This window comes from Ursus arctos, unplaced genomic scaffold (genome assembly GCF_023065955.2).
Source record: "Ursus arctos isolate Adak ecotype North America unplaced genomic scaffold, UrsArc2.0 scaffold_15, whole genome shotgun sequence".
NCBI classification, from domain to species: Eukaryota; Metazoa; Chordata; class Mammalia; order Carnivora; family Ursidae; genus Ursus; species Ursus arctos.
In genome coordinates this window covers 4045273-4071864 of record NW_026622819.1, presented here as the reverse complement: position 1 = coordinate 4071864, position 26592 = coordinate 4045273, and the positions used below count along the sequence as shown (strand labels likewise).

General features: G+C 44.9%; 1 protein-coding gene and 1 long non-coding RNA gene across 2 annotated transcripts in view; one reads left to right on the top strand and one right to left on the bottom strand.

Annotated features, from left to right (window-relative positions):
- Window positions 1-21306, bottom strand: part of ICE1 (interactor of little elongation complex ELL subunit 1) — a 56236-nt gene extending 34930 nt beyond the window's left edge. Inside the window, exons 1-8 of the mRNA XM_026506660.4 lie at window positions 20986-21306; window positions 8256-8314; window positions 7691-7725; window positions 5217-5235; window positions 4348-4459; window positions 2802-2878; window positions 1800-1837; window positions 112-194 (exon numbers count right to left, since the gene is read on the bottom strand). Coding sequence (XP_026362445.2) covers window positions 112-194; window positions 1800-1837; window positions 2802-2878; window positions 4348-4459; window positions 5217-5235; window positions 7691-7725; window positions 8256-8314; window positions 20986-21069 — 507 coding nt within the window. The 5' untranslated portion in view covers window positions 21070-21306. The remainder of the gene's footprint in view (window positions 1-111; window positions 195-1799; window positions 1838-2801; window positions 2879-4347; window positions 4460-5216; window positions 5236-7690; window positions 7726-8255; window positions 8315-20985) is intronic.
- A 284-nt stretch (window positions 21307-21590) lies between these two features.
- On the top strand, window positions 21591-24283 carry LOC130543683 (uncharacterized). Its single transcript, XR_008959179.1, has 2 exons — window positions 21591-22525; window positions 23411-24283. It is a non-coding gene; the product is annotated as an uncharacterized LOC130543683 (long non-coding RNA).
- The last annotated feature ends 2309 nt before the right edge of the window (window positions 24284-26592 follow it).

Genomic DNA, 26592 nt, shown 5'->3' with positions numbered 1-26592 from the left:
ACCGTGGACCGATTCCCCCAGGGCAGCCCCGTTCCTGATTCCCACATGACGAGGACACTATGGAGCCCTGAGGCCATGAATGTCACCTGGGTGCACGCTATTATCTATTACCTGTGTCTTCTTAAATTCCTTTTCAAGTATTTTCTTCTCATTCCTCAGTTGCTTGAAGTCCTGCGTTTGCTTGACAGCAGCCTCTTTAAAAAGCACAGTGAACAAGAGACACAATAATTATGTACCGACTTCACAGCTACCACTAATGAAATACTCAAAATATCATCTACTGAGAGCTTTTCTCATTTCATAAAACTTTGAAACAAATTTTGTAAAAAGTTACTGCTCCTTCAGCACTTCCTCAGTTAGGGATAAACGCAGGAACGCGGTTTGTTTAAACTGTTATCTATAAAACCACAGACTTGGCAGAGGCCCCAAGACACCTTTGCGATCCCAGCCGCGCCAGCCCACGCACCCTGGTCAGGCAAGAACCCGGCACACCTGACCTTCTGTGAAGGAGGGGCACCGCTCCCTCCTGCTCTTCGGCAACAAGCAGCATTCATGTTTCAGAGATTCTATAGCTGTGGTTTCATCTCGGAAGATAGTTAATACCATCCTCTGTACTGGGGAGGAGGGACAATCTTCTCCACACTTATTATGTTGTTACTTCTTCCTGGAATTCCCATCAACAAGCTAATAGTTCTAGCGCTAATACCTTTGTTCTAGATCTACTTTTAAGGTATAAACAATACCTGGATCTTCAGCAAATACTTCAATCTGGCTTTTGGTTCTGAAGCACATGGTCCAAATATATTATTAAGAATCTAACCAGCATTAACTTTACCTGAGTATGTTCATACACAATTGCCATGAAAACTAAAATTCCATAAAACACTACAGTAACAATCCTTTCCTGACTCCTCTAACGAGCCTGAGTATTTCCTTACCTGATTATTACGCAACATCCCTTACTAGGGGAAAATATTTCTGTCACATGGGAAATAAAGGCTACACTTCTCTTCAAAGGAAATCTGCCCTAAAAGCTGTACATAGTCTGAAATGCACAGGCATCTCAGATCTCTTTAAAACATTTCCTTAGATAGACACTTACCTTCACACACCAGCAAGAGAAAGCCATACTTAAAAAGAACACAGTGATGTCATACTTACTGCCATATTGTCAGTGTTTGTGCAAAAACCGAATCAGAGGAAAAATTGTTACCAAAATATTTGCAGAGTTTAAATCTAAAGACCTGGCCTCAATCTAGGTAAATTTACGGCTGGAAGTACTTTCAGCAAGTTCTCTTCTATATGCCCCAATCCAGCTAAATGTAAATTCTTACTTCACACTCTACATGAGAAACGGCCCGCGCTCGGAGGCAAAGCACCGTCCGCGTGTCATCACTACCTAAAAACACCAAGGTTCCTGGTACTAAAAGTAGTAACCTTTTCTCTCTACTAACCACTTATTTTAGGAAAAAAATGAGAAAGCCCCATAATATTCAACTTTCAAAATTAAATCCTTTTACTGATTGCTGCTTTTTAAGGTACAAATATGGATTGCCATTATTTTGAGTGCACAACACTTCAAAGATTTGCCACATGCCATTCTCCTATTCCTATCCAAGAACTGAGAGGAGTACTCAAACTTCTCCTTAACAGTGCCCTTAGCATGGTCATTCGGGGTGCGCCCTCGAAAACACCAGATGACCAGGCTACCGATCAAGTCCTACAACTCTGTACGGTCACTAACGATCTGTGTAAAGACCAGTGACTTCCATTAGCTAGACAACAATAGTGCCAATTACCTTCCAGCTTCTTCACCTTGGCTTCTAGTTTCTTCTTCCTAATAAGACAATTTCAAAAATTAATATAGTAAAAAAAAAAAAAAGAAAAAAGAAAAGTATACACACGCACACACAATTTGTGGCACATTTTTTTTAAATTACTAAAATTTATATAACAAAGAAATGTCGGTCATGATGATCATTGTGTATCAACCACTGAAATCATCAGCAACTGTCCTAAAGAAAGAGTAAACTAAGAGAGAACAGTACGGTATTTAGTGTATAATATTTCTAGAATGAAATCTGTATTTTTCTGACATACCACGTCTGGGAGTATCCCTGAGCCACAATGGCCTCATGTCCAGACCAAGCTGATGAACCCCGGTGGCTTCCTAGGACCAGTGCAGCAACCACACTGGCAATGTTACTTCTGGGAGCATGCGTGGTGGCTGTGCTCACAATTCCATCTCACAGGAGGGTAGAGGCTGGAGAGCTGCACCAGTTTTCAGATAGATTTTTGGCTCAGAGCAGGCAGGTAACTCTGAGAAAGTCTCTGAGGTACCATTACATCACACATACACTAGACTACTGTGTGTAGCTCACAAGATCTGTGAATCACGTGATTATCATCACTTGGGTGCTTTCGAACAGCTCTTTTCATTAATGGTAACAAAGACGCCCATTCCACAGGGGACCTGTTAAAGTCCCAGTGCAGAGGAAGAAGCTGACCATCATGGCTGAAAATACACAGACCACGCACATGTACAGACATAAACACTTCTATGGAGTTCTTTCTTCGTGCAGCTCTTTAATATATCAAGATTTATCAATCCGCCTTATAATCCTTCAAGGGAGGTATAATTTCCACTTGACAGACCTAGAGACTAATGTTGACTAACTAGTTTAAGATCACAGTTACAGCCCACAACCCAAAGACAGAGAATAGAGAGAGAGAGCACTGACTGGAGGACCAGACATTTTCAGACATGAAAACCGTATGTCCACAGTCATTTTAGGACTTACTGAGCATCAGTTTTCAAGCATTCTTCTTTTACACGTGCATATTCCTGGTGAGTATCTTGGTACAACTTCAGAGAACTCTAAGAAAAAGATAGCTGTTGTCAATCTGAAAGTCACTGACCATCAGTGAGAATTTACTTTGACCTTGATAATTGAAATTATTACCATTTAACAGTAAGAAATCAACCAAATGAATACATATATTAGACAGGAAACCAAAGTATATTCTCTGAACATTTTAATAGAGATAACCAGATCCTTAACAGATGTAAAAGGATTAATGGTCTCATCAAACAAAGCTACGCAAGTTAAAATGTATTAATTTTAGGGCAAATCCAAATCTTCCTAAGACCGAATAGCCAATATTTTTCTCAACCAGTTAAAATTCAAAAAATCTAAAGAAATTTTAGAGCTCATTACTACTACACAAAAATATAAAGCAAATCATGACACTTAACAATCACTGGGGAAAATGGGCTACCACCACTGAGCAGGTCCATCCTGACGGCCACTGCGGAACGGGAAAGGGTCTGTCACTGAGCACTTATCCTCCTACAACGTGCGGACGATAGGTCTTTAACTACCACAGCGCTGAGATGGATTTTATGACCCCCTTTTATAGATGAGGGGTCTGAGGATCCACAAGCTGACTTATTTTTCCAAAGTCACAGAGAATGAGTGACTAATTAGCATTTCTCATAGAGGTCTGACTCCAGTGTTCACGCGTCCTCTCAGACATGGCTGATGAGACTGTTATATATTAGAGGCAGACAAAATTCAATGTTGTGGTTGTTTCTGTTTAACCTTCTCCAAGTAGTTAAATATATAATAGACTTTCTACAGAAGTACGTAAGATCTCAGATCGGCACACGGCATTACTAAAACAGCAACAAGTCAATGACTGAGAGGCACAGACGCCATCATGAAAAGAGCTCAGAGAACAGGCTGAGAAGCATGCATCGTTCCAGCTTGGATATGATATGTCTCATGCAAACCAACTAACTTTATTGGCCTCCAACTTATGTTATTTGTAAAAGCTATGAATTCTCTCCTAAGACTCCTAAAAAGAGTAAACCACAGTTCACACCAAAAAGCAAATTTGCAGCATTTTTTCTTGCACTGCCAAGTTTAAAGCATTTTAAATAACTGTTTTACTGCAACCTGATTTTGAAACAGAGAACATGATCTCTCCACCTTTAAGTTTAAATTTTTGCAGATTATTTTACACTTACAGCAAGACCAATATGAAAAGACAACCAACGCAGGACACATAGAGCCCTAAAAACTCCCAGCTAGAAGGTTCCTCTGCAGAACCTCAAAAAACATGTAAGCAACTAACAGAGCGTCACAGAGCTAGTAATTACTGTGAGGACCAAGCCATTAATCAACTAGTTCAGTGTCCTCTAAATAGGGGAATACACTTAGTGATTCCTGAGTACCCCTTGTTTCCTCTGTTAAGACATAAAATACCCGTTCATGCCAACGACAGTGAATAAACAGATCTTAATTTATGGAAGATAAAGCTTTGTAGGAAAATTCCTTTAGGTACCTTCTTCTCTTCCAGCTCTGCTTTTAAAGATCCCAATTCTTCCTGACATTTCTGCAGAGGAGAAATTTTTTGAAGCATCTGTTCCACTTGGTGATGCAGGGTACTATTCTCTCTAAAAATAGATGATGCATTAGCATTATTATACGGAAGTACATACAGCAAATTTTTAAATATATCGACTGCTACTATTCTAGTTTTTCTAACTTGGAAGAAAAAAGGAATAAAAGAATCTCTCTTTTTAAATGCATTCTATTTATACCAACATGATCTTCATACTGCCCTTTATTCTTTGACATTATAGTTTACTTCTAATAAAAGTATATGATAAACTACTTGAGAATTACAGTAGATTCTCAATCTGATAGACGATATGTGAAAGGACAATATGCCAAATAATTGGGTTTTTCCAACCTTGAACTCAAACCCCATTTATCCAAATTAAATGACAGACAATTTTGTGATCCACTTTATAACAATGCTTTGCCGCCTTCTAGAGGATGAATGTATTCAGAATACGAAACATGCTAAATTTTCGCTACATTTTAAATCGCTTAAAATACACAAAATAACCACATTATTAAACAATCCAATTCACGCAGACTACAATTTGATTAACAATAAGCTTCATTTCAATGGCAATGCCATCAGTAAAGGTAATAAAAAGTCAAATACCAGGCTGTAATTTAAGACCTTGGTAAAAAATTCATTTGAGTAATTTAATACTAAGGAAAATGTAAATCTTTTATTATGACCATTAAAGTCACATTCTATATGATGGGTCAATCCTGTGTGGCACTATGATTGAATCTGTTTCAAAATCTAGTCTGATAAATGTCTATCCCAAAACAACCATGAAGACAGGTACTTACCTTCTTGCAAACTGCAGCTGTAAAACTTGTTAAAGAAAACTCTCAGTTTTATCTGATACTTGACAGAAGATTAAACTCACTTTAAAATTACCTGTAATAATCTCTGTTCAATGTATATACAGGCAAGTTCACAATTCCTAGAAAACAATATTCCAAGGTCCATTTATAACACAGTGTTAAAAATTTTTACTAAGTTACTCTATTTACCATAACATGTACCTAAAGTCAAAATATCTACTTCTCTAAATTAGAATAGGTATTCAATTACATCGACGATTAATACTGAGTTCCAAGAATAAACACAAAGCAATATTCAACAAATGAACACTACCTTGGATCCTATAAACAATAAAATCCCCAAACAACCTATCCTGAATTTCTCAAATAGTCCAGAGCATAATTACAGCAAACAAGAGTTAGGTGCTTATGAGAACCATGTATCAATACTATACTATACTCAACAAGTAACAAGAAAAAAAAAACACAGGGAAAACATAAAACCTAGATAACCTCTCACTTTTACAATTTACACAATATGATAACTTCGTTTCCCATCTCACGCTGCCCGTGAAATGTTCCAGGACAGCAAAATGATTACCCTTTTAAATTTCACCTCCTACAAGTTTCTATGCATAGACCACGAGGTGGCAAATGTCTGTAACAACATGCCTCTGTAACAACACACCTCAGAATACAAACTTCTCCAGATTAAGGACTATAATATTCACCCTAAGTTACCAGTCTTTGCAAAAAAGAGAAGTTCAAAAAAACCTGATGAAATAAAATATACCCTCTCCTTCTGAAAAAGGAAATAATAAACTTAACAAAACAGAATTACACAAAAAAGAAAGAAATCAAGGGGCGCCTGGGTTGCTCCATCACTTAAGCATCTGACTCCTGGGTTTCAGCTCAGGTTGTGATCTCAGGGTCATGAGATGGAGCCCCCTCCTGGGGCTTAGTGCTCAGCAGGGAGTCTGCCTGACATTCTCTCTCTCCCTTTCCCTCTGCTCCTCTCCCTGTTCTCTCTCTAATAAAACTCTAAAAAAAAAAAAAAAAAAAGTAAAAAATCAAGTTACATAACAATGCCATTTAAACATATACCATTAGCACCTCGGGTTGGAAAAGCAAACTAATGCACACTTAAGGTACAAAAAATATGTATTTGGGGCAAATATCAATCGGGTTTAAAAAAAAAAAGGAATCAGTATTTACTTGTAGCAGGGGCTGAAGATGATTACCACATCACTGAATGGGTATTCCAGAATAATCCCAAGGTTTATCAATTTTTAATAAACGATTCTAATAATTTTGATTTAAAAATTTTATAAATTTTTGAAAAGCAAATCAATTTCCCTGCTAGATTACATGTGTAACTACCTCAAAAGTTTACGCTAAAAAGGATATAATGAAAGTATATTTTCCTAATACTGGAATTAATTGGCTACCTATTTCCCATTTAGCTAATTAAAAGTACTTGTAATAACTGTTTCTGTACAGGTTTCATAATCAAAGATACTGCTCTTGTGATAATATACATTTATAGTTAAACAGACTGAGAGTTTAAACAAATGAAGCACAAGGGGGGATTTTCACTGACCTACATTTTTTAATGTAAAAATTCAGAACTAAAAATAAATCTAAGTCTTATGCGTTGATCTTATTACTCTAATCACACAAGTTAGACATGATGGTACCAACACAAAAAAATAATCAGTGATCACGTGTAAGTTTGGGGAGGCCAGAAATAATATCAAAGCAGGCCTGGGGTTCCTGCCAAAGTTGAAGAGCAGCATCTGTCCCAAGACCTAAGCTGAATCTCTAAAAATATACCCATGCTAATTTCATGGGAGATTTCCTTCATGGTGTTTTCAACACGAAATCCAGAAAAGTCAATTACACACGCTATTTTCACCCGACCAATAAAATATTTCACCAGAGGCCAACAACACTCCAGGTGCTCTGAATGGTTATTGAACAAATGCTGACCAGACTTGTCTTGTAAATACAAAATCACACCATGATTATGGATAGTCATTCTCTACAAATCATAAAGCCAATTTGCAAAAGTCACTTTTCCAACATTCTGAATATTCCTACACTGCAGGTCGTACAGAAATCCTGAAAAATTCTCAGAGTACCCGACTCGGCTTCACTTTATTCCTAAGCCTGCAGAACACCTGTCACGTGCTCAGTACAAATGAAAAAGACCTACCCATTAAAAAGTTAGGAGACCTTAAGAAAATCAAAATCAGTGACAAAAACAGAATACTCCACAACAGAGACCAGCAGTCTTCATCATGAAACATGTACTCACAGGAAAAGCCTTACGGTCACTGTGCTGCTCAGAAGGGTTCCTTCCTTAGAGGCTGTAAACACTATCTTCCAAAAGATAACCAAAAATTCCCACAGTTCTTGTAAGAAACTATAAATAAGTAAATTGAAAAACTCAAAGGAAAAAGCTAGTAAAAGGATATCATCACATTTCTTCTGATATTCTGTTAATAAATTACTGCAACAAAGAAAAGAATGATGTTACTTTTTTGGTCTAGAAAATATACCGTTAAAATCATGTTTCAAAATATGCTAGGCACCTTTCTTCCTAGGCTTCCTGCAACAAATAATGTTTAATTAATTAAATATGTATACACACACACACACATCACCTTCAATTCCTTAAAAGCGCTGCAATGATATGTGAACTTTAAAAAAAAAAATTAAATCTCATACCATGGCTATGAAATACTGTGAGGAAATCTGAGGTCTAATCCTAAAGCTAACAAGGCTTTGAAGACAGAAAACAGCTTTAAAAAAATTGCCAGTCTAGCAAAAAATCACCTCCAAACCCATAGGCCTGCTGTAAAGGGCTGAGGACCAACACCACAGCCTTCAGCCTGCGGACAAGGCTCACGAGGGTTCCACGATGACCATGACCCACAGCCCATGGGCCCCAGGTGACACACTGACAGCCTAACACACCGCCTGCTCTGGCTTATCTGTCAGGTTCACGAAGTTCAACAGAACACATGAAAACATACTCACTCTGTATTAATAATTTTCTGCTTCAAGGTAATTAGTGCTTCAACATATTCGTTTAAATTCTGAAAGAAAAAAACAGCTACAGTCAGCTACTTGTTTTTGTAATATGAATGACTCTAAATATATTTTATGTAACGTGTGACTTATTGTAAAACACGAACATATTTACTCTCACATAAACACAGAAATACATAAAGACATTATTTACGTTACACAGAAACACAGACCTACTCTGTGTGATCTTGAACCCATGCTGTATCTCTCTGAATCTTTTTTTAGGTGGATGACGCTCTCTCTTACAGTAAGGGGGTTGTGCAAACTCTCTGTGTGCTCTTAATCAGTGAGAATCTGATATGAGTGATTTTAGTTCACTAATTACTAGTAATCATCAGTCTACAACTCGCTCTGCATTGTCTCTGAAAGGATTTAAGACATCCAAAAAGTCACATAAATTATAAAAAAGGCAAAAAATAAAAATAACATGGGAAGAATAGGAATATAAAATAGGGACGAAATTCAATGAAAAATTCATTTTATAAGCATCTATATATTTTAGAGACCAACTATAAATCTGGCTCTAAATTACTGCTATCACGTCAACAGGGAAAACATCATTAGTTACACTGCTCAAAATGTTAAGACTTAAAAAGATATCTTTGCCTTTCAAGTGACTTCTTCCCTTAATATCTTCATATTACATTAGTAAATACTTAAGAACTTATTTTTCACTGATTATCCCAAAACACCTCTTTCTAGATATGATTTTGAGAATTATAGAAATATTTCCCTTTATAGTAGTCTGTGTATCTTCTTTGCAGTCAGACACATAACACGATACCAGTTAAAAAGGTCCACACTGAAATACATAAATAAGAAGTCTTAGTTTGGGGTGCTGGGTGGCTCAGTCAGTTGGACAACCAACTCTTGGTTTCAGCTCAGGTCCTCATCTTGGGGTCATGGGATAGAGCCCGTTGTCGCGCTCAATGCTCATCGATGCTCAGCTCGGAGTCTCTTTGTTCCTTTCCCTCTGTTCCACCACCCCCCAAGGCTCACGTGTGGTAATACATACATACATACATACATAAGTAAATAAAATCTTTTAAAAAAAAGTCTTTGTTTTCTTATACTCCCATCACCAATTAAAAATCACTATTCCTCCTTGTGTATCTCCTTGCAGAAATGTTCCTGCATATGTAAACATTTGGATGCGCTCAGTCTACCAATTCACCACCGAAGGCCATTCAGGTTCTCTTCTGTCTTCACCAACAGCACACCACCGGTGTCCCTGCCCATTCCTAGGAGATACTGTCTTTCCTTAGGATCAAGTCCAAATAGGCTTCCAGCGTTAGTGATAGTTATGAGCTTTGAAAATCTTAGAGCCATATTTTTCCATTTATATTTCTTTACGAGTGTGATTGAGAAATCTCTTGCCATTCAGTTTTTCTCTTATTAATAGCTCCTTAACATAGTTTGCTCACTGGTGTGGTTGCATTTTCTTATGCACTGCAATATTCGAGCAACAGCAACATTTCATTAAATGTTACAAATATATACATACAACATGTCTGTCACTTGATCACTAAAAGACAACCACATAGGCATGCAGAACTTTTCAATATTTAGAGCTGGCTCACTCTTTTAAAAAGTTTTGGTTTCCTGATATATTTAGAAAATTCTATCCCACCCAAGATTCTAAAATAAAAGGATTCTTCTCTATGTTATTCTAGTATTTTTATGCTTTTATTTTTTATATCTTTAACCATTCTGGTATTCTATAGAGACTCTAAAAATTGTAAGTCAAAAGGACTACGAGTGGACCATTCCATATTTGTATTTAATGTATATTTTGCTTTCCACATTCAAATAAAATCTTTCATTATATACAAAATAAATTTCATGTAACAACAGATTTCTCGGCACAGAGGGTAAATAATCCACCTGGTTTACTCTCTCCCTAAAAGCCAACTAAAACTAAAGCCAAGGAACTTTTTCCCCAAAGGCAAAACCCACAAAGATGAGAGCAGAATAAAAGACAAAAGGAAACTGGAAAGCAGATTCAAGAATACTGACTTAGCAGGCTCAAGAAAGCAGTAGAGGTGGGGAGGGGGGAGAGTCCGTGACACCGGGGTGCTCTTAGACAGGAGGGAGGTGGCAGCACTAACAGAACTAGTGGCAAGCTTTCTTACAAGCATTAAATCCTCAAATTCTTACCTCTCTGCCATGCCACCATCCAGCAAAAGATTTGCTGTTTGAAGAATTCTCTGCCTGAGACACTGTGAACACTGCCAGAACAAAGGGACGAAGCACCCCTATGCACACTGACCTGACACTGACCACCTGCTTGTCCCCATTAAGCTCCCAGACAGTGGCGGCCAATCCTTTGCCCTCCAGGCAAGGGACTGAAAGCTCTTTCTCTGAGGATATCTAAGTAGCACTGGCATGAGATATCCTTCAAATAAATGGCCCACCAGACCTTCTACGACGAAGCTCAGGGTCCAGAAGCCCCACACACTCAGCATTTCCAGCCAACATATTAGACAACAGTTTTAATAGGAACAATCATGGATTTCCACACAACAGAGAGAAATCCGTAACATCAAAGTGAGACCAAAACAAGACAAAGCAACTTGCAGTAAAAAAACTGAGAAGAAAACTTCAAAGATTAGTATGATCAGAGATAAATGTTATATTCATGAAACAACAATATTATTGAAAGGAATATAAAGAGTTCCTAGAAAATTTTTTTAAAAGCTCTTAAAAATTAAGAACATCCACACCCCCTAGGATGGCCAAAACCAAAACGGAAGACGACTACAAGCGTCAGTGAGGACGCAGAGACACAGGAGCCTTGGATTCCGTGCTGGAGTAGGAAGGACGTGAAGCAGCTGCAGCACACAGCAGTCTGGTGACTCCTCCGAATGTTCCACACAGTTTCCCACGTCATCCAGCAATTCCACTCCGAGGTCTACGCCCAGGAGAACTGAAAACACATACCCATCCCAAACTTGAACACTGTGACTTAAAGCATTATCCATGCTAGCCAAAAGGTAGAAATAAGCTAAATGTGCGTCAAATGATGAAGGGAGAAATGAGATGTCCCCCAGTCATACCACGTGATTACTTGCCAATGAAAACAAATGACACCTGCAACAGGGATAAACCTCAGAAGCGTTGCGCTACATGCAAGGGACTGGTCGCAAAAGACTACATGTTGTACGAGTCTAGTCACAGGATTCATGTCCGTAACAGGCAAATCCAGAGACAGAAAATAGATTAGGGGTTGCCAGGGACTGGGGGTAAGGGAGACAGGGAATGACTGCTAATGCCTAAGAGGGTTCTTGGTCGGGGCACAGGGCTGGGGGGCATGGAGATGAAAGTGTCGTGTCTTACAATTATGAAGTGGCGACACAGTTGCATAACTGTGACTGAACTAAAACCCACTAAATCGTACACATAAAAAGGATGACTTTTATGGTATGTGAATTGTATCTCAATAAAACTATCAGAACTGAATTAAAAACAGGGAAGCAAAATAAAAGCCTCAAAAGATTTGATAAAATTGGAAAAAAAAAAGTTCCCCCAAATAACACAAAACACAGACATGAGAAAGAACAAAGACAAATAAGAACAACTGCAGCATCAGTGCGAGATCCCAGATACCCAACAATAAGAGGTTCAGACAGAAAGTAACAGGAAAGATAGACAGTCAAAGAAACTGTGATATTCAAGAAATCTCAGAACTGAAGCCAGAAGTTACCAAACTGAAAGGTCCCCGCACATAAACAGAAACAGAATCCAAACCATGGAACCTCAGCACCAAATTTCAGAGCATCAGAGACAAGCAAAGACCCTACAGGAATTTCAAGAGACAAATAAAACCAAACAAGTCATATACAAAGAATGTGGAATCAGAATGGCTTTGGCCTTCAACAACAACCTAGAGACCTAAAAAGCAAATCTTCGAAATTCTGAAACAAAGTGAATTCCACGGTAAAATTCTGTACAAGCTACCGATCGACTGAGATGGTAAAATACACATTTTCAAATCTGCAGAATTTCCACAAATTTACTTCCCAGACATCCTTACTTAGGGAGGTACTGAAGGATGTGAACACGATCCACCAAAATCATGGAGTAAACCCAGACAAGATGACGTGGCACCCAAGGCAGAGGCGATGGGAATACAGGAAGGCAGCCGCGCCCCAGAGCAGAGCAGGTCCAAAGGCTCAGGAGGGAATTTTTTCCCTTAAGAAGAAAGCGACAGAATATCTGGCGGAGTGAAAGCATTAAGAGGACATTCCTACCTAACTGGCAGAAAAATCCAAGTAAATGTAGTTGGTGTTCACCGCACATTTAAATTATGGTTTTTAAAATACAAGTGGTTCTTCCTTTTTTTTTTCCTCCATCCTCTTTCCAGTTCTTTGCTAGTGGGCCTCATCTTCTCCACCTTGCCTCCAGATGCCATTCTGTAACGTTAAGTACTACGCAAGAAACATTCCAGAAACCTGACTCTAGAGTCACACACAGCTGGATTCAAATTCCTGTCCCACCTCTTTCTGGCTGAACGAACCTTGGGTAATTTTGTTCAGCCTCCCCCTGCCTTGGTACCCTTTCCAATTCTACAGATAAGGAGACTGAAACACTGGGAGGGGCAGAGCTGGCCAGCTATCAGGAGTAAATAGGATAAACCACAGAAAGGGTTTCACCCAGTCTCTGGCATACAGGAAATAGTCCTTAACATTTTCAAGATGAGGGAGCTGAATTAAGGATATCATCATTCATCAGAGGAAACAAGAGTACACACGGGAAAGGAAAAATAATCATAATTACTCCAGTGTACAGTTCTGAATAGCATAGAGTTGTAATAACGTCCACTCTGAATAGTGACTTAACCGAAATCCTGTAAGACTGGGGGAGCAGCGGGAGGGATGCTTAGGCAGGTGGGGTGCAGGGTGGAAGGGCAGCTCAGTCTGCACCTTCCAAAAGCAGAAATCGAATAATATGCCCTACACTGAAAAACAAGAAGTAGCAATACAAGCCTATTATTTAACTATATTGAAGTTCATCACAAAACACAGTGCGGGGACACCTGGCGGGCTCTGTCGGTGAAGCGTCTGCCCTCAGCTCAGGTCACGATCCCAGGATCCTGGGATCAAGCCCTGCACTGGGCTCCCTCTCCCTCTGCCCCTCCCCCTGCTCATGCTCTCTCTCTGACAAATGAATAAAATCTTTAAAAAAAAAAAAAAGTGCAATTAAAAGTGGGAGAGGAGACGTGTGGCTGGGGGCTGCAGGCTGGCTTAAGAGGTAGTGTACATCTAGCTACCTCTAAACTGCGTTCACATAACATTTGATAAAGAGAAGAATTTAAGACCACAAAACAGCATTACACAGGAAAAGCCAGATACTAAGGACAAAGTCTCAGCTTCCTACAGCATTCTAAGGCCCTGACTTTTTTCTCAGAGCTCAAATTCAGGCAGATACCGCGGCACCCTAATAACACAGTCTCTTGTTTTTCTCCAATCTGGTCCAAACGCTGCTTCAGGTGGTTGCAGCCCTGTCTAACATATCTCGGAAGCATGAGTGTGCAGCAGGCTGGGTCTCAGCGGCCTATGTGAGTTTATGGGGGTACACTGCACCCCCCCTCCCCCCGCCACCGTCCAGCCTCTGGGAGGACACAAGGTGCGAGGTGAGCCTCTCCAGGAGAGCTTCAAGTGACGTGCTTGCCCCGATGACTGTTTCTCTCCCAGCGGCCTCGCTCTTCTGGAACTCCCACTGCAACGTCTACTGCAATGCTCAGGCTTCCTCCCAGTCCTCTCCCCTAAGCACCCCTTTCTTCTTTCTCTGGCTTCCGCCTTAGTCCCTCGAGCTGTACTTGATACTTGCTCATTAATTCCCAGAGCAGCGCGTTCTATTACTCATACTTTGTACTCCCCATTTACTTCTTTTCCAAAGCATACTGTTTTAATTTCATCCACACAGTATCCTCTGGAATGTCACTGTGAACCTTCAGCACTTGAGGAAAAGAAAAGAAATCCAGTCTGTGCTTATCTTCCCTCCCTTCTCAGAGAAGTGGAATCAGCACAGTGGCTGAGCACCCAGGAGAGGGCAGCAGGGCAGCGGGAGAACCGGGGCCCAGGAGAAAGCCAGGACTAGTGGGGCGGAGGTGGAGAGAGGGGATGCCCGCGCCTTTGGGAAAATGGCAACACTAAATGAGTCAGGACAATGTGTAGATATGCAGCAGGTAAGTACAGGTGACAATGGGACAAGTACATTGCCAAAGTCAACTTCAACACTAACATTGCAGGCTGGAAAATTCTTGTTTGTGGTGGCTGTCCTGTGCACCGTGCAAATGTTCGGCAGCGTCTCTGGCCTCTACTCACTAGGGGGCCAGAGTACTCCCTCAACCGCCAAGGAGTACCTGAAGACTTAACACGGCAGATCTGAGATGCTGTCCCTGGAAAGGCCTGCTAGCAAGGTGGGCCCTTGGTGGTGTCTGGGAACTTGGATTTCTAGAGGTTTCCCACCATTCTTTCAACGCTAAGAGTGGCTCCCTGTGCTTAACTGCACCATGTGCTTTATGCTGAAACCTGCTTTCCTTCTGGGAGCCTGGAGTCTGGGTATGGTAGGCACTCTGGGCCATGTCACAGTGCACCGCTGGAGAGCTTCAGTGAGTCCAGACACCCTCAAGGGGCTTCCTTGGGCCCCACCCCATGGCCTTTCCTCCTGGCAGATTTTGCTTTGTATGCTCTCACTATAATAAGCCACCTGGTAAGGAGGACAACACTGATGCTGGGAGTGGGTGTGGGGATCCCTGATACAATGTGACCTCCCAGTGTCTCCAGACCTTGCCAATGAGAACACAAGGCTGTGCTCTTTAAGCTTTCGGGCACACGAAAGCCAGAGACTCAATGGGAGGAGGCTGAAGAGACCTAACAGTGCTCTAGGACACACGTCCCCAACGGAACCTGGAACCAGCAAGCTAGGGGATTCCTGGGCCTGCAAAAAAAATCCGAAGGAGAGGTTGGAGCAGCTGCACCAATATGCTAATGTCCAGACTGGAGGGCTGTGGGCTCACTCTGTCAGAAAGTGCTGACTGCAGGGAAACACACCCTGCAGTGCCAGGGGCACAGGGAGCGTGTGTGTGTGTGTGTGTGTGTGTGTGTGCACACCACTGACAAAGCAAAGGAGGAAACATCTGAACACCTGGTGAATGGGGTGAAGAGAATACCAGAGTTTCTGGTACTATTCCGGTGATTTTCTTCTAAGTTCTAAGTTATTTCAAATGAAATTATTCTTAAAAATCACACTAATCCCATTAATTTCTCTGCTGGGGGCGATCTGGCTCACTGTTCAGCTTGAATCCCCTCTGATACATGACATTTCCTCCTCCTACTTGTTAACTTTTTATTCATTGCTCTTATGTAAGTCTGCACTGATCTGCATCAGAGCTGTGTCTCCTGAGCAGTGAGCAAGGCCCCCATGTGATGTCCTCTGGCACAGAATGGACTGGAACAAGGCAGGAAGGTAGGAACTCCACTCCAGGAACTTCCCCACCAAACAAGCCGAGAGGCTCTGCTTCCTGGGAAGGCAGACCCCAGCCTCACGCACCTGGTCTTCAGCTGCCCTGACCTCACACGTCATGCTTCATCCTTCACAAACTACCTTCTCCCACCCCGGTCTCTGTACATGGCGCCCCTGTCCACAACACACTCCCTCCATCTCTTCCTCTTACTCAACTAAGAATCATCCTTCGGAGAGACCTCAATTCAGATTCACCTCCTCCAGGAAGCCTTCCCCTATCCCTTCTAGGTGCTCCCAGGGTCCTCTGTGTACACCCCAGCATGATACTTATTAATATACTCCTGTGGTGGCTTTCTCACCATCTGTCACCCCAATTAGAACACGAGCCCCAAAGCCGCTTATGTTCATGATTGTATTCCAAAACAAGGCATGGCATCCTAGACCCAGTGATGCTCAAGGAATGTCTGCTCACTGAACGAATTACAATTTTTCAGCCTTCTTTGCAACATAATCATTTACAAATCAGTACGTCTAAGAGAAATCATGGTTCAGGTTCCAACTGATGAAGTCCAAACCACTGGCAACTATCAGTGGGAGTCCAACACAAGATTGTATAAATAACAGACTCAAATCTGCACTGCGGGCAGCCAAACACCATCTATTCTGAATCTACTGTAGTGGCATGAGCTCAAAGTATAACCACAAGCTCTGAACTCTCACCAGGATTCCCAAGGGTTAAACTGTTTTGCTCTGCAGTGAATGAAACTCCTGAAGAGGGGCCTCTACTCCACCAGGAGAGAGGAACTTGTGCCCCTGGACTGAAAACAACTCATCCTGAGAAGTGTGTAAGTGCACACCATCACCACAGGAAGGAGCCACACTGCTCTGATGTGACTACTCAAGTCCAGCAACCCGTAGGGACCTTGGGCTGGAGCTCAGTGACCAACCATCACCACCACTGAGGGCAACCACAGCCAAGAGCGGAGCTGCGGGACTACAAACAAAGGATGCCTAACAGGTGGTTAACCCACACGCTTGCGAACGGAGCGACAATCACAGCAAGGGCATCTATTTGTCAACACCGACGCAAGAGGGCAGGGAGGAAGATTTCCAGCAAGGGGAAGGACTGCTCCACTCAGGAGAGACAGCCAGCTTCCCGCTGTGGTTCAGAACAAGCCCAGCATGGCCGCGATGCCTCCAGTGGGGCAACACCTGCAGCCTGCCCATTTCTGGCCAGGTGCGAAGTGGCTGCGCGAAACCACCCAGCGGGCCACCTTCTCTGTGCAGGGCACCCACTGGGCTCTCGGACACAAGTGGCCCTCAAGTAGGGAACCTGGCAGCCTCTCCTGAGGTGCTGTATCCTGACTGATCCCCACCTGCTCTGTTCTGGATCTCTCCCACCCTCGTTTCCTAGGTGCTTCTTGTTTTCCTAACTCTTGTTTCCTCTTCTCACCACTCCACACCGCCTTCCAGCAGCGGCCAGCACGGATTCCTGAGGACAGCACCTCGTCTCAGGACGTGCCACAAAGGTTCTCAAAATCTCTTTAAGTGACAGAACGTGCTCCCCCATTCTTCTAACACCATCTCTCCCCCAAAAAATTCTTACAAGGAACTCCACGCCAACCTACCCAGGCCTCTGCTCTAGCTTCTCAGCAGGCCATCAGGTGCTCTGGAGGCCCTGTGCTCCACAAACGACAAATATGAAAACAGATGAAAATTCCCAATACTGACCTCCTTCCAGAACTTCAATCCCGCATTTCCAACACCTCTTCTGTCTTGGTTTCTACTTCTCTTTCCTCTAACAGTTCTCAGTCACTCAGGCTTTAATCTCTGGATCTTTTATTCCCCAGACCTGAAAGCCATCTATTCTTTGTAGTTTCTCATACTGAGGCCCTTTTGCTTTTTTTTATTCCCATTCCTGTGAAGCTTCAATTCACCCCAGCTTTTGTTATCACTAGTGCGCATTAGTAAAATAATGTTCCACAGCTAGCTGCACCCCTTCCAATCCACTCCGTACACCACCACCTACTATCTTTACCCAAACAGCAGTAATTGTGAAAAACCTTTCCGTATTCCACAACACTGACAAGAACAAATATAAAACTTGAAGGTGGTTACCATTCAAGATCTTCAATAATCTGCCACGAACCTATTTTTCCAGCCTTCCTTTGCAAAATTAAAGACTGGTTCGAGACTCTACAAGTAACTAATCATCCTCTTCCCCTAACAAGAGATTCCAGGCAAAAACCCAAATGCAGTGGAGTGTCCTGACCTAGGGAAGAGGTCTGCAAATTCAGGCCCTGCTTTTGTAAATCCAGTTCTCCTGGTGGCCAGCCAGGCCCATCCCTTTCCTGCTGTCTGTGCCGCTTGTACCCTACAATGGGTAGACCTGTGAAACAGACCACAAGCCCTCCATCTTGAGGATTTTGCCCTTTGCAAGTCTGCAGACCCTGGGTCTGAAGGATTTAATGGGATTCCTCCTCTTGCTGCTCTGAGAACCACTAGTCAGGGGTGGAAGAGGGGGAGTTCTCAGAGGCTGGAGCCAGAATCTCTAAGCCAGAGAGCACAGGGGTTCACACAGAGCTGTAAGCGGTGGGGACCAGTGAGGAGGGGGTGGATCATGAAAGCAAGAGTCAGGATGTGAGAGAAAGACAGGAACCAAGGATGACACCTAGTTTCCGGCCAGGTGCTACTTTTAGCAGAGATGAGGACTACGATGGGCAGACCAGGTTTCTACCAGATCCACAACCTAGCCTAACTCACACCAGCTGCTCTCCTGCACAGAAGCCTCCGACACTCACTGTTCTTTCTGAGTAAAATCCTTGCAATGGTCTCTAAGGGCACACAGAATCAGACCCTTCTTTTTCTGAAGTCATCAGACTTCCTGACTGCTATAAACTGTTTTTGTGCCCCCCTCCCCCAATTTGTATGTTTTAACCTAATCCCCAAGCGACACCTTTGGGAAGTGATTAGGTCATGAAGGCAGACCCCTGTGAATGGGATTAGAGCCCTTTTACAAGACCACAGAAAGCTCACTTCCCGCTTCCGTTAGATGATCCACCAGGGCAAGAAAACGGCCACAAACTAGGAATCCGGCCCTCAGACACCAAATCTGCCTGTGCCTCATGGATCTCAGACCCCCCAGTTAACAGAACTACAAGGAATAAATTCCCATTGCTTATAAGCCACCCAGTCTATGGTATTTTGTTACAGCCGCCAGAACAGACTAAGACATCTACATTCACTCCACCCCAGCTACACTGGCCGCCTTCTCTTCCCAAGCACATCAAGCAAGGCATGTCAGGCCTCCACACCTCATCTTCCCACTGTATGAGCCACTCTCCTCCAGAGCTTATCCTCTCACTCCCTTTACTCAAATAGAACCTTCTCAGAAAGGCCTTCCCAGGGCTTCCTACCTAAATTCCACCAGCCAGTAGCCCCTTCCTCGCCCATCTGTCCTTTCCACCTTCTCTGCTTAAGTTTTCTCTACCATATTATCTTTTCATATATCTTGTTTAATCTGTCTCCCCCCACCCCAAATGGAAGCTGGAAGAGATCAAGGATCTCTTTTTCCTGCTGCTATAATCACAGTGCCTACAACACAGCATGTGACTTATAAATACTTGTTGGATGAAACTGGCACAAAGAATAAATATAATTTATTAAAGATTCAAGAGAACTTCATTTAAGGGGCGCCTGGGTGGCACAGCGGTTAAGCGTCTGCCTTCGGCTCAGGGCGTGATCCCGGCGATCTGGGATCGAGCCCCACGTAAGGCTCTTCTCCTATGAGCCTGCTTCTCCCTCTCCCACTCCCCCTGCTTGTGTTCCCTCTCTCGCTGGCTGTCTCTATCTCTGTCAAATAAATAAATAAAATCTTTAAAAAAAAAAAAAAAAAAAAAAGAGAACTTCATTTATACTCCTGGGGTTTTGAGAGAAAAAAATAAAAGCACGTTATACATGCCTATACAGTGCAGCTCAACTCAGAAACGATTTAACTCTCAGTTTTCCTCCTATCCAGAATGCCAGTGCATGATCCCTTTCTCTCTCCCCTGTTCCCAACACTTAAAATGTTTGGGATCAGTTCACAGATAATGCACTTAAAAAAAAAAAATCTTTATCTTGGTGGACTGTGGCCTACATTCCTTTCTGGTCTCCTCTCCGCAGCCACTCTCCCCTCCAAAAAGTGCTCGTGCCAACCTGACACTGTTCTGTTCCTCAAAGACACCCTGCTCCTTCTCACCTCACAACGTTCCCACCTGTTAATCCCTCCATGGAGAACATTCCTCCCATACCTCTTCTGCTCAACATTCAGATCTCCCAACCTCACCTTCCCAAAAACATCCTGCCTACCAACCCAACCAAGAGACAAGACCACCATTCCAACTCATTTTCTTCAGAATATGTAGAATCTTCTAAAGTCTTACTTGCACACGTCTTACTTTTAAGAACAGATCATCTACTTTTTGTTCACCACTGTGACCCTGGTGCCTAGAACACTAAGTAGAAAAGGTGATAATTTATTTCAATCTAGGAGGTAGGGCGGTGTCCCATTTTGCCATTAAAGGCACTAACCCTAGAAGTTAAAAGAGACTCCCGATGTCAGACAGCGAACAGGGTCTAGTTGGAAACAAGTACCTGGGACTATTCCCACTATCTCACAAGACTTGGGAGCCAGACACTAGTAACGCCTCTTTTGTCACTGTACAGAACAGTCCATTCTGCGGTTAGAAACTTCCAGTAACTGCAAACCTTTAATTGATTAATGACCTTCCGAGCCAACCCGCACGTCGCGCCTCCAGGCAAAAAATATTTCAGAATGAGCCAGAGCAATCGAAGATCTTACTCCTCAGAGAGATAGCTTCCCTCTGCATTTCACCCGTCACTCGTCAACTTCAAAGTCAGCTCTGGAGACCAGCCCCGAGACTCGCTAAGTGAAGGAAGGGGCCCTCCAGATCTCGCTCACTCCGCCCCCCCACCACCACCACAGCATCCCAGCAAATGAGTCCTGGGTTGCAAGCCTAAATAAAGTAAAAGAGGCGGTTCCCCCAAACAATTGCAGTAGAAAGGGGAGCAGGAAGGGGAGGAGGGGGAGCTTCCGCCGCGGAATGGGAGCAGAGCGCGGGGGCGCAGCCCGCGCGGCGAGACCCCCAACCCCGCGCCCTGGCCGGCCGACTGAGCTCCTCCGCGCCCTCGGCCCGGGAAGGCGCCGCACCTGCTGCAGGGAGGCGCAGCCCTGACACCGCGAGAGGTCCGCCGCCGTCCCGGGCGCCGCCGAGTGGGTCTCGCCCGGCATCATGGTGCCAACGCCGGGCCCTATGGGCCCGCGCGCTTCAGGGACCCGCGGCCTCGGCCCTGTCCTCCCTCTGCTGACGCCGCCGGGGCCGCCGCCTGCCAGGCCGCTTCCCGCCGAGTCCGGGCGGGTCCATCCGTGCACAGACGTCCCCGTGGAGCTGGCGAAGGGCTCTCCGAAACGGAGCCGCCTCGGGCACTAGAGAGAAACGCGACCCGGCGCGGCCCCCGAGCGCGACACCGCCCAGCCAGGACCCCGCCCCGCCCTAGCTCGCCCCGCCCCTCGCCGCGGCGTGAGGCTGCCCGAAGCGCCGCCTGAGCAAAATGCGATGGGGAGCCGGGCCGAGGCGGTGGGAGAGGCGCCCACAAAGGAAAAGTCAGGGAGATCAGCGGCACCGGAAGAGCACGCCTTGTGCTGTGTAGGAGTTTAATCTTTTATTGCCGGATTGCTGTGTGACAGGCTTTCCATTGACACCTAAAGCCTTCAGCGAGTGGGCGGTGACATCTTATGACGTCACTCAGGCGCCTGCTAGACTGGAAGGACCGGCACCCGGACGGGCAGGTGTGCGATTTGTAACCGGAGGGAACCGCTCTGTGCGAGTCCGGCCGGGTGCCCGGAGGAGGTGGAGGACTACGGTTCCCGACGCCCCGCGCGGCGGACGACCCCGAGCGATCGTCCGCGGCGCCCGGTGCCGCCGCGGTCCTCTCGACAGTGATCCTTCCTTCCTGCGGCACCGTCTTTCCACCTGGCAGCTCCCCGTGCCTGCTGTAGTCCATTTGTCGGCTTGCCAGACCCTCCCCGCGCGGCCCGAAGCCCAATCAGACACCATAGCCAGCCATCACCAGATTCCACGTTAATGCCTCTTTGAGATGGGAAAAAATAAAAAAATCCTCTCCCAGGCCGCAGTTACTGGGTAAATTCGGGTCCCGATCCTCATCTTGAACGAAGTTTTTCACTTTATCCCCCGCCACGAGAATCATCTTTTCAGGGATCACTGCCTTGCTCAGAAACTTCCTGAGGCTTCCCAGCGTCTGGTTATAAGGTCCAAATTCTTAGCATTCAGTACAAGCAATGCATGTGTTAAGTAGACGTCCAGACTGTACCAGCTCCTTCTAAAATGTTCAATATGGAATTGCAACTGGAAACAACCGTTCCAAGAAAGAAGTCTGATTCCTTCCCAAATGCCGCACCCCTGCCTTTTTGTACATAATCTGTGGCTGGCACTTACTGTGGAGTGAGGGACCAGGTATCTAGACCTGATAGCTGGATTCTCTGTCCCTGACATCTCTGGTGGCCCAGTACCTGAGAGAGTAAGTGTTCTGATGGATCCATTTACTTAAAAGCAGGAAACAAGACCAGGCTTTAAAGGGAAAGGAAAAGTGAGAAGCAAGACGGCGGGAAGCAGATGCACCTTGCAAGACGCCTGTGGGACCCATAAGAGAAAGGGGAGAGGAGACCACGTGTGAGTCCTAATGATTTTACATTTCTGGCTTCGGATCCCAGACAAATAGGTTTTCACAGTAACTTCCCTTTTATTTAAGATTTCCCAAATGAGTGGGGTTTTTTCCAGATTACTTTAGTGGAGGAGACAGCCCCTTAGCCTCCAGCCTTCTCTCCCGTTACACTGTCCCCACACACCCACAGCAGCCTACTGTTGCCGGCACTCAGAACTCTCACTGCTGCCTTCCCACCCCTTCGCTTCCCCTTTGCCTGGAACACTTTCCTCCCAGCTCCACTAGCTAGAATCAGCCGGGTAATCCGTCCAGGCCCCACATTTTACGCCCACTACCCCAAGCGACACCCACTTTCTTTTCTGCACTAATTTTTTTATAAACCCCACATTTTGACTTGGATCACAGTGATTTTCGTGTCTTCTAAGAGCTCTCAGTTTTCCTTGTAAACCTTGTGAAGTGCTGTACACAGTAGGTGCTCAGTAAATGTCAGAGTGGACCAAATTCACTGCAACTAATTGAAGGTAAAGCACTGAGGTTCAAAAATGAAAGTGCATTCGTTTCTACTTCTGCTTATCTCAGACCAGACCTTAAGACTAAATTTAGAAAAACGGAAGTCTTGTTTGTGTAATGCAGGGTCCGCAAACTCTGCAAAGGGCCACATAGTAACTATTTTCGGCTTGGGGGCCCTACAGATCTCTGCTGCATATTTGTCATTAGTTCTTGGTTGGTAAAGAACCACATAAAAACATAAAACTTGGGTGCCTGCCTGGCTCATTCGGTGGAGCATGTGACCCTTGATGTCGAGGTTGTGAGTTTGAGCCCCAGGTTAGGTGTAGAGATTACTTAAAAATAAAATCTTTAAAAAACATGAAAAATTCATTCTTCCCTTGCAGGCTGTACAAAAACACGTCATAGGTAATAATGGGAATTGATGTAGGCCGCTAATCGAGGGATGCTGAAAATTAGGTTTTTCCTCTTTCCCACGTGAGAAGCCACACCTGTTCGTCATTGTGATGGAAACAAGCGTCTACACTGCAGAGAGTGGTGAACAGTGAATTTAGAACCACACACCTGGCTTTGAATTCTCAAGCGAGTGGCCTGTTTGAGCTGGTATTCCCTTACAGAGCATTAGCTGTCATTTAAGTGAAAAGTGACCAGGACGGGGCCAAATCCATAGGCTCTACTATGCAGAGAGTAGTTCACAACAAGCTAGTGACGGCGTGATCCATCTTGGAAAACAAATGTGTCTTTAGCTTACTCAGAAAAATTGTGGGGTTTTTGGTTTTTGTTTTGGGGTGTTGCTCTTTTTTTTTTTTTTAATCATTTTTCTTATCAGATTTCCAAGAAAAGTGTTGCATTTTTCTGTCGGTGTCGCCAGAGCTGGAGGGATGTCTAGATTCTGGCTTCTGATGTGGGGGCTCCCTTGTGGCTGTGGAGTCCAGTCCACTGTTTAGAGGATCTGACTCTTAAAAAGTTTCAGTCCTTGCCTCACGACCTCCCAAATACTCAGTCACTTCTGCAAATTAAAGCTTTAGGATGTAACATAATTAAGAGGCTAGTTAAACTGGTAATTTATTAATATGTGCTTCCACTGAAAGGGTTAATAGATTTGGTCTAGAAGCCAAGGAGATTATCATCATATCAACTCAAAATGGAAAGCAATGTGTTCTCTGGAAGTTCCTATATTTTGCTTCATGAAGAGCCATTCTTCATTTGATGCAAATATCCATAATAAAAATAAACTACGTTACATTATTTCTTTTAAAGCCTCTAGATGTGTTTTATGGTGTCCTTGGCTGCTCTAACAGTTTATGATTTAGTGACAGTATCTGATTAAGTTCTATGAATTTTCCAAACCTGTGATGTAATGCTAACAAATGGCCACGGGATGCCAGTCTTTCCCTGTGTCCCAGAGACAAACGGAATTCTCCAACAGATTTCTGTTCTCTCCTCTGAGGCATCTCAGGGGGAGGCGCTCTGCAGGGCACCTGTGCCCCTTCACTGTCCACCACACATGGTCCTAAGCTACCTTCACTCCAGTGTTTCTTACTGTCCTAGGTTAGGCCATGATTTGTCCCCAGGGGCAGCAGTAGGCCCTGGACCCTTGCTTAGAGCCCAGCTCCCACCCTGGAAGTGATGCAGAGTTAAGGGGGAAAGACGGCTGCTTCCTGGAAGATTGCGCTCAGTCAGCAAGCAGAAGAGTCCATTTCCCAAAACAGGCATCGTTTGCAGTAGAGCGCAGAACCGACATGACTGTTAAGGATGCAGGAAGCACAGTTTTAGGGGACTCTCGCAGTTGTGTGACCCTCTTCAGGGGAATGCGAGTTCACTCCCCTCGTGGGGTATTTTATGAACACCAGGCAGCTGTAACAGCTTGTCTCCTAAAGATGCTTCCTGTGGCTCCCGAGATTTGGAGAAGGGAGGTGGCTGGCAGTCTCAGAGAGGGGTGTGGGAGAGAGGATTCTGTTAGGGAGGATTGGTGTGCAGGGTGCAGCCCACCCACCCCCAAGAAGAGGGTAGGAGAGGGAGGAGGGAGAGGGAGTGTGGGGTGAACCACTCCAAGCTAGATCTGTGCCCTGGCGTGACCGCCTGGGAACCCTGGAGGGCCAGAGTGATGGGAGATGCCCAAGGCTGTGGGAAGCGGGGCAGAAAGCACTGGGAGCAAGATGCACTTTGGCATGGGACGAAAGTGAGGGTTTTCCGTGCACTAGACACTGTGGACCTCTCAGTGGAGGCTGTCCGGGGACCTAAGAGCACAGCCAGCAGGTAGGTAAGATGCCTAGCAGGTGTTCTGGATGCTGGGGCCGAGACAGAGTGGAAGCAGGCAGCCAGAAGTAAAATGTGGCTCCCACACCCACCGTCAGAAAAAGTGCCGCTGTAAAGGGTTGATCCTGGCCACCTCCTGGGTCTGGTACCAGCAGCAGACCTCATCCACTGCTTGGCAAATCTGTTTCAGTTTCTCTGAGGCATTCAAGAACTCGCCAGCCCCCCTTGGAACAGGCATGCAACTGTGTTCTGGTTGAATGTCAGCAGCAGGGGCCCGGCTCATCAGGCCTTCTCACGCTCTTTACTTCCGGCCCGCAGGAGCAGAGATGAACCCAGGGCACAGAGCCAGCAACAAAGCTACTGTCTCGAAACCCCAAACCTCCCCTTGCATACCCTGCCTTGCCATACTGGGACCGGGGAGTCAGGTGGCCACCTTGCCTGCTGGGGTCCGGCTGACTGCGGACAGGCAGTGCACTGGTCCACAGTGATGGGAGGAGGGCGAAGGCTTCGCTTTTCCTCCCGTCAGATTCTGGGTCCTGTCCGTGACTCTCGTCCTTGCTTTGACCCAGGCCACATCTGATTCCTTCTTCAGTTTCTCTGACACATGCAGAATCAGCCTCTGAGACACACGGGAGGCAGGGGCCTCCAAGTGCAGAGACCCAGCACCAGCCCAGCAGGACCGCTGCTCCGATGTCTGAATTTGAGCTCCAGCAGGCATGCCCTCCGAGTGTCTGTGTTTTGCTCATCCCGTCCTTTTCCCCTGGGTGCCTATAGCCTGAGGGGTGGCAGGAAGGTCTTGCAGCACAGAAGGTCCCCCTGCAGGGCTGCAAGGAGGGGTCTCGCCTTAACAACCCATTCATCTGGCTCGCGCTCCACTCCAAGCAGGTCTTGAACCCACGTCACAGCACAACTAGTGATGAGAGACTGTACCTTCTCCTTGTCCCCTCTCCCCTCAACCCAACCCTGGAAGGACCACACTCTGGCTGGGGTGTTGGAGCAAAGGAGAAGCTGGCGCTCCTTCTCTGTCCCCCACCCCTCCTGCGGCGTCTGAGAGCAGACCAGAGATCCACGGATGGGAGAGGCTCCAAGCTGAAGACAGGAGATGAGTAGCCAGTAATTCATACTGGGCTTTGTGTTGCCCGGGAACGTCTGTGAGGCCACAGGCCCGAGACGTGGTCTAGGGTAAGAGAGGCCCCAGGGAGCCAGAGTCGCAGGGAAGGTGACTGAAAACTCAGGGACGCGGCTTCACGAGGGCTGTGCCATACCGGTGTGTGCTGTGCGGGCGCCGCCCTCCTTCCTTCGCCCGCTG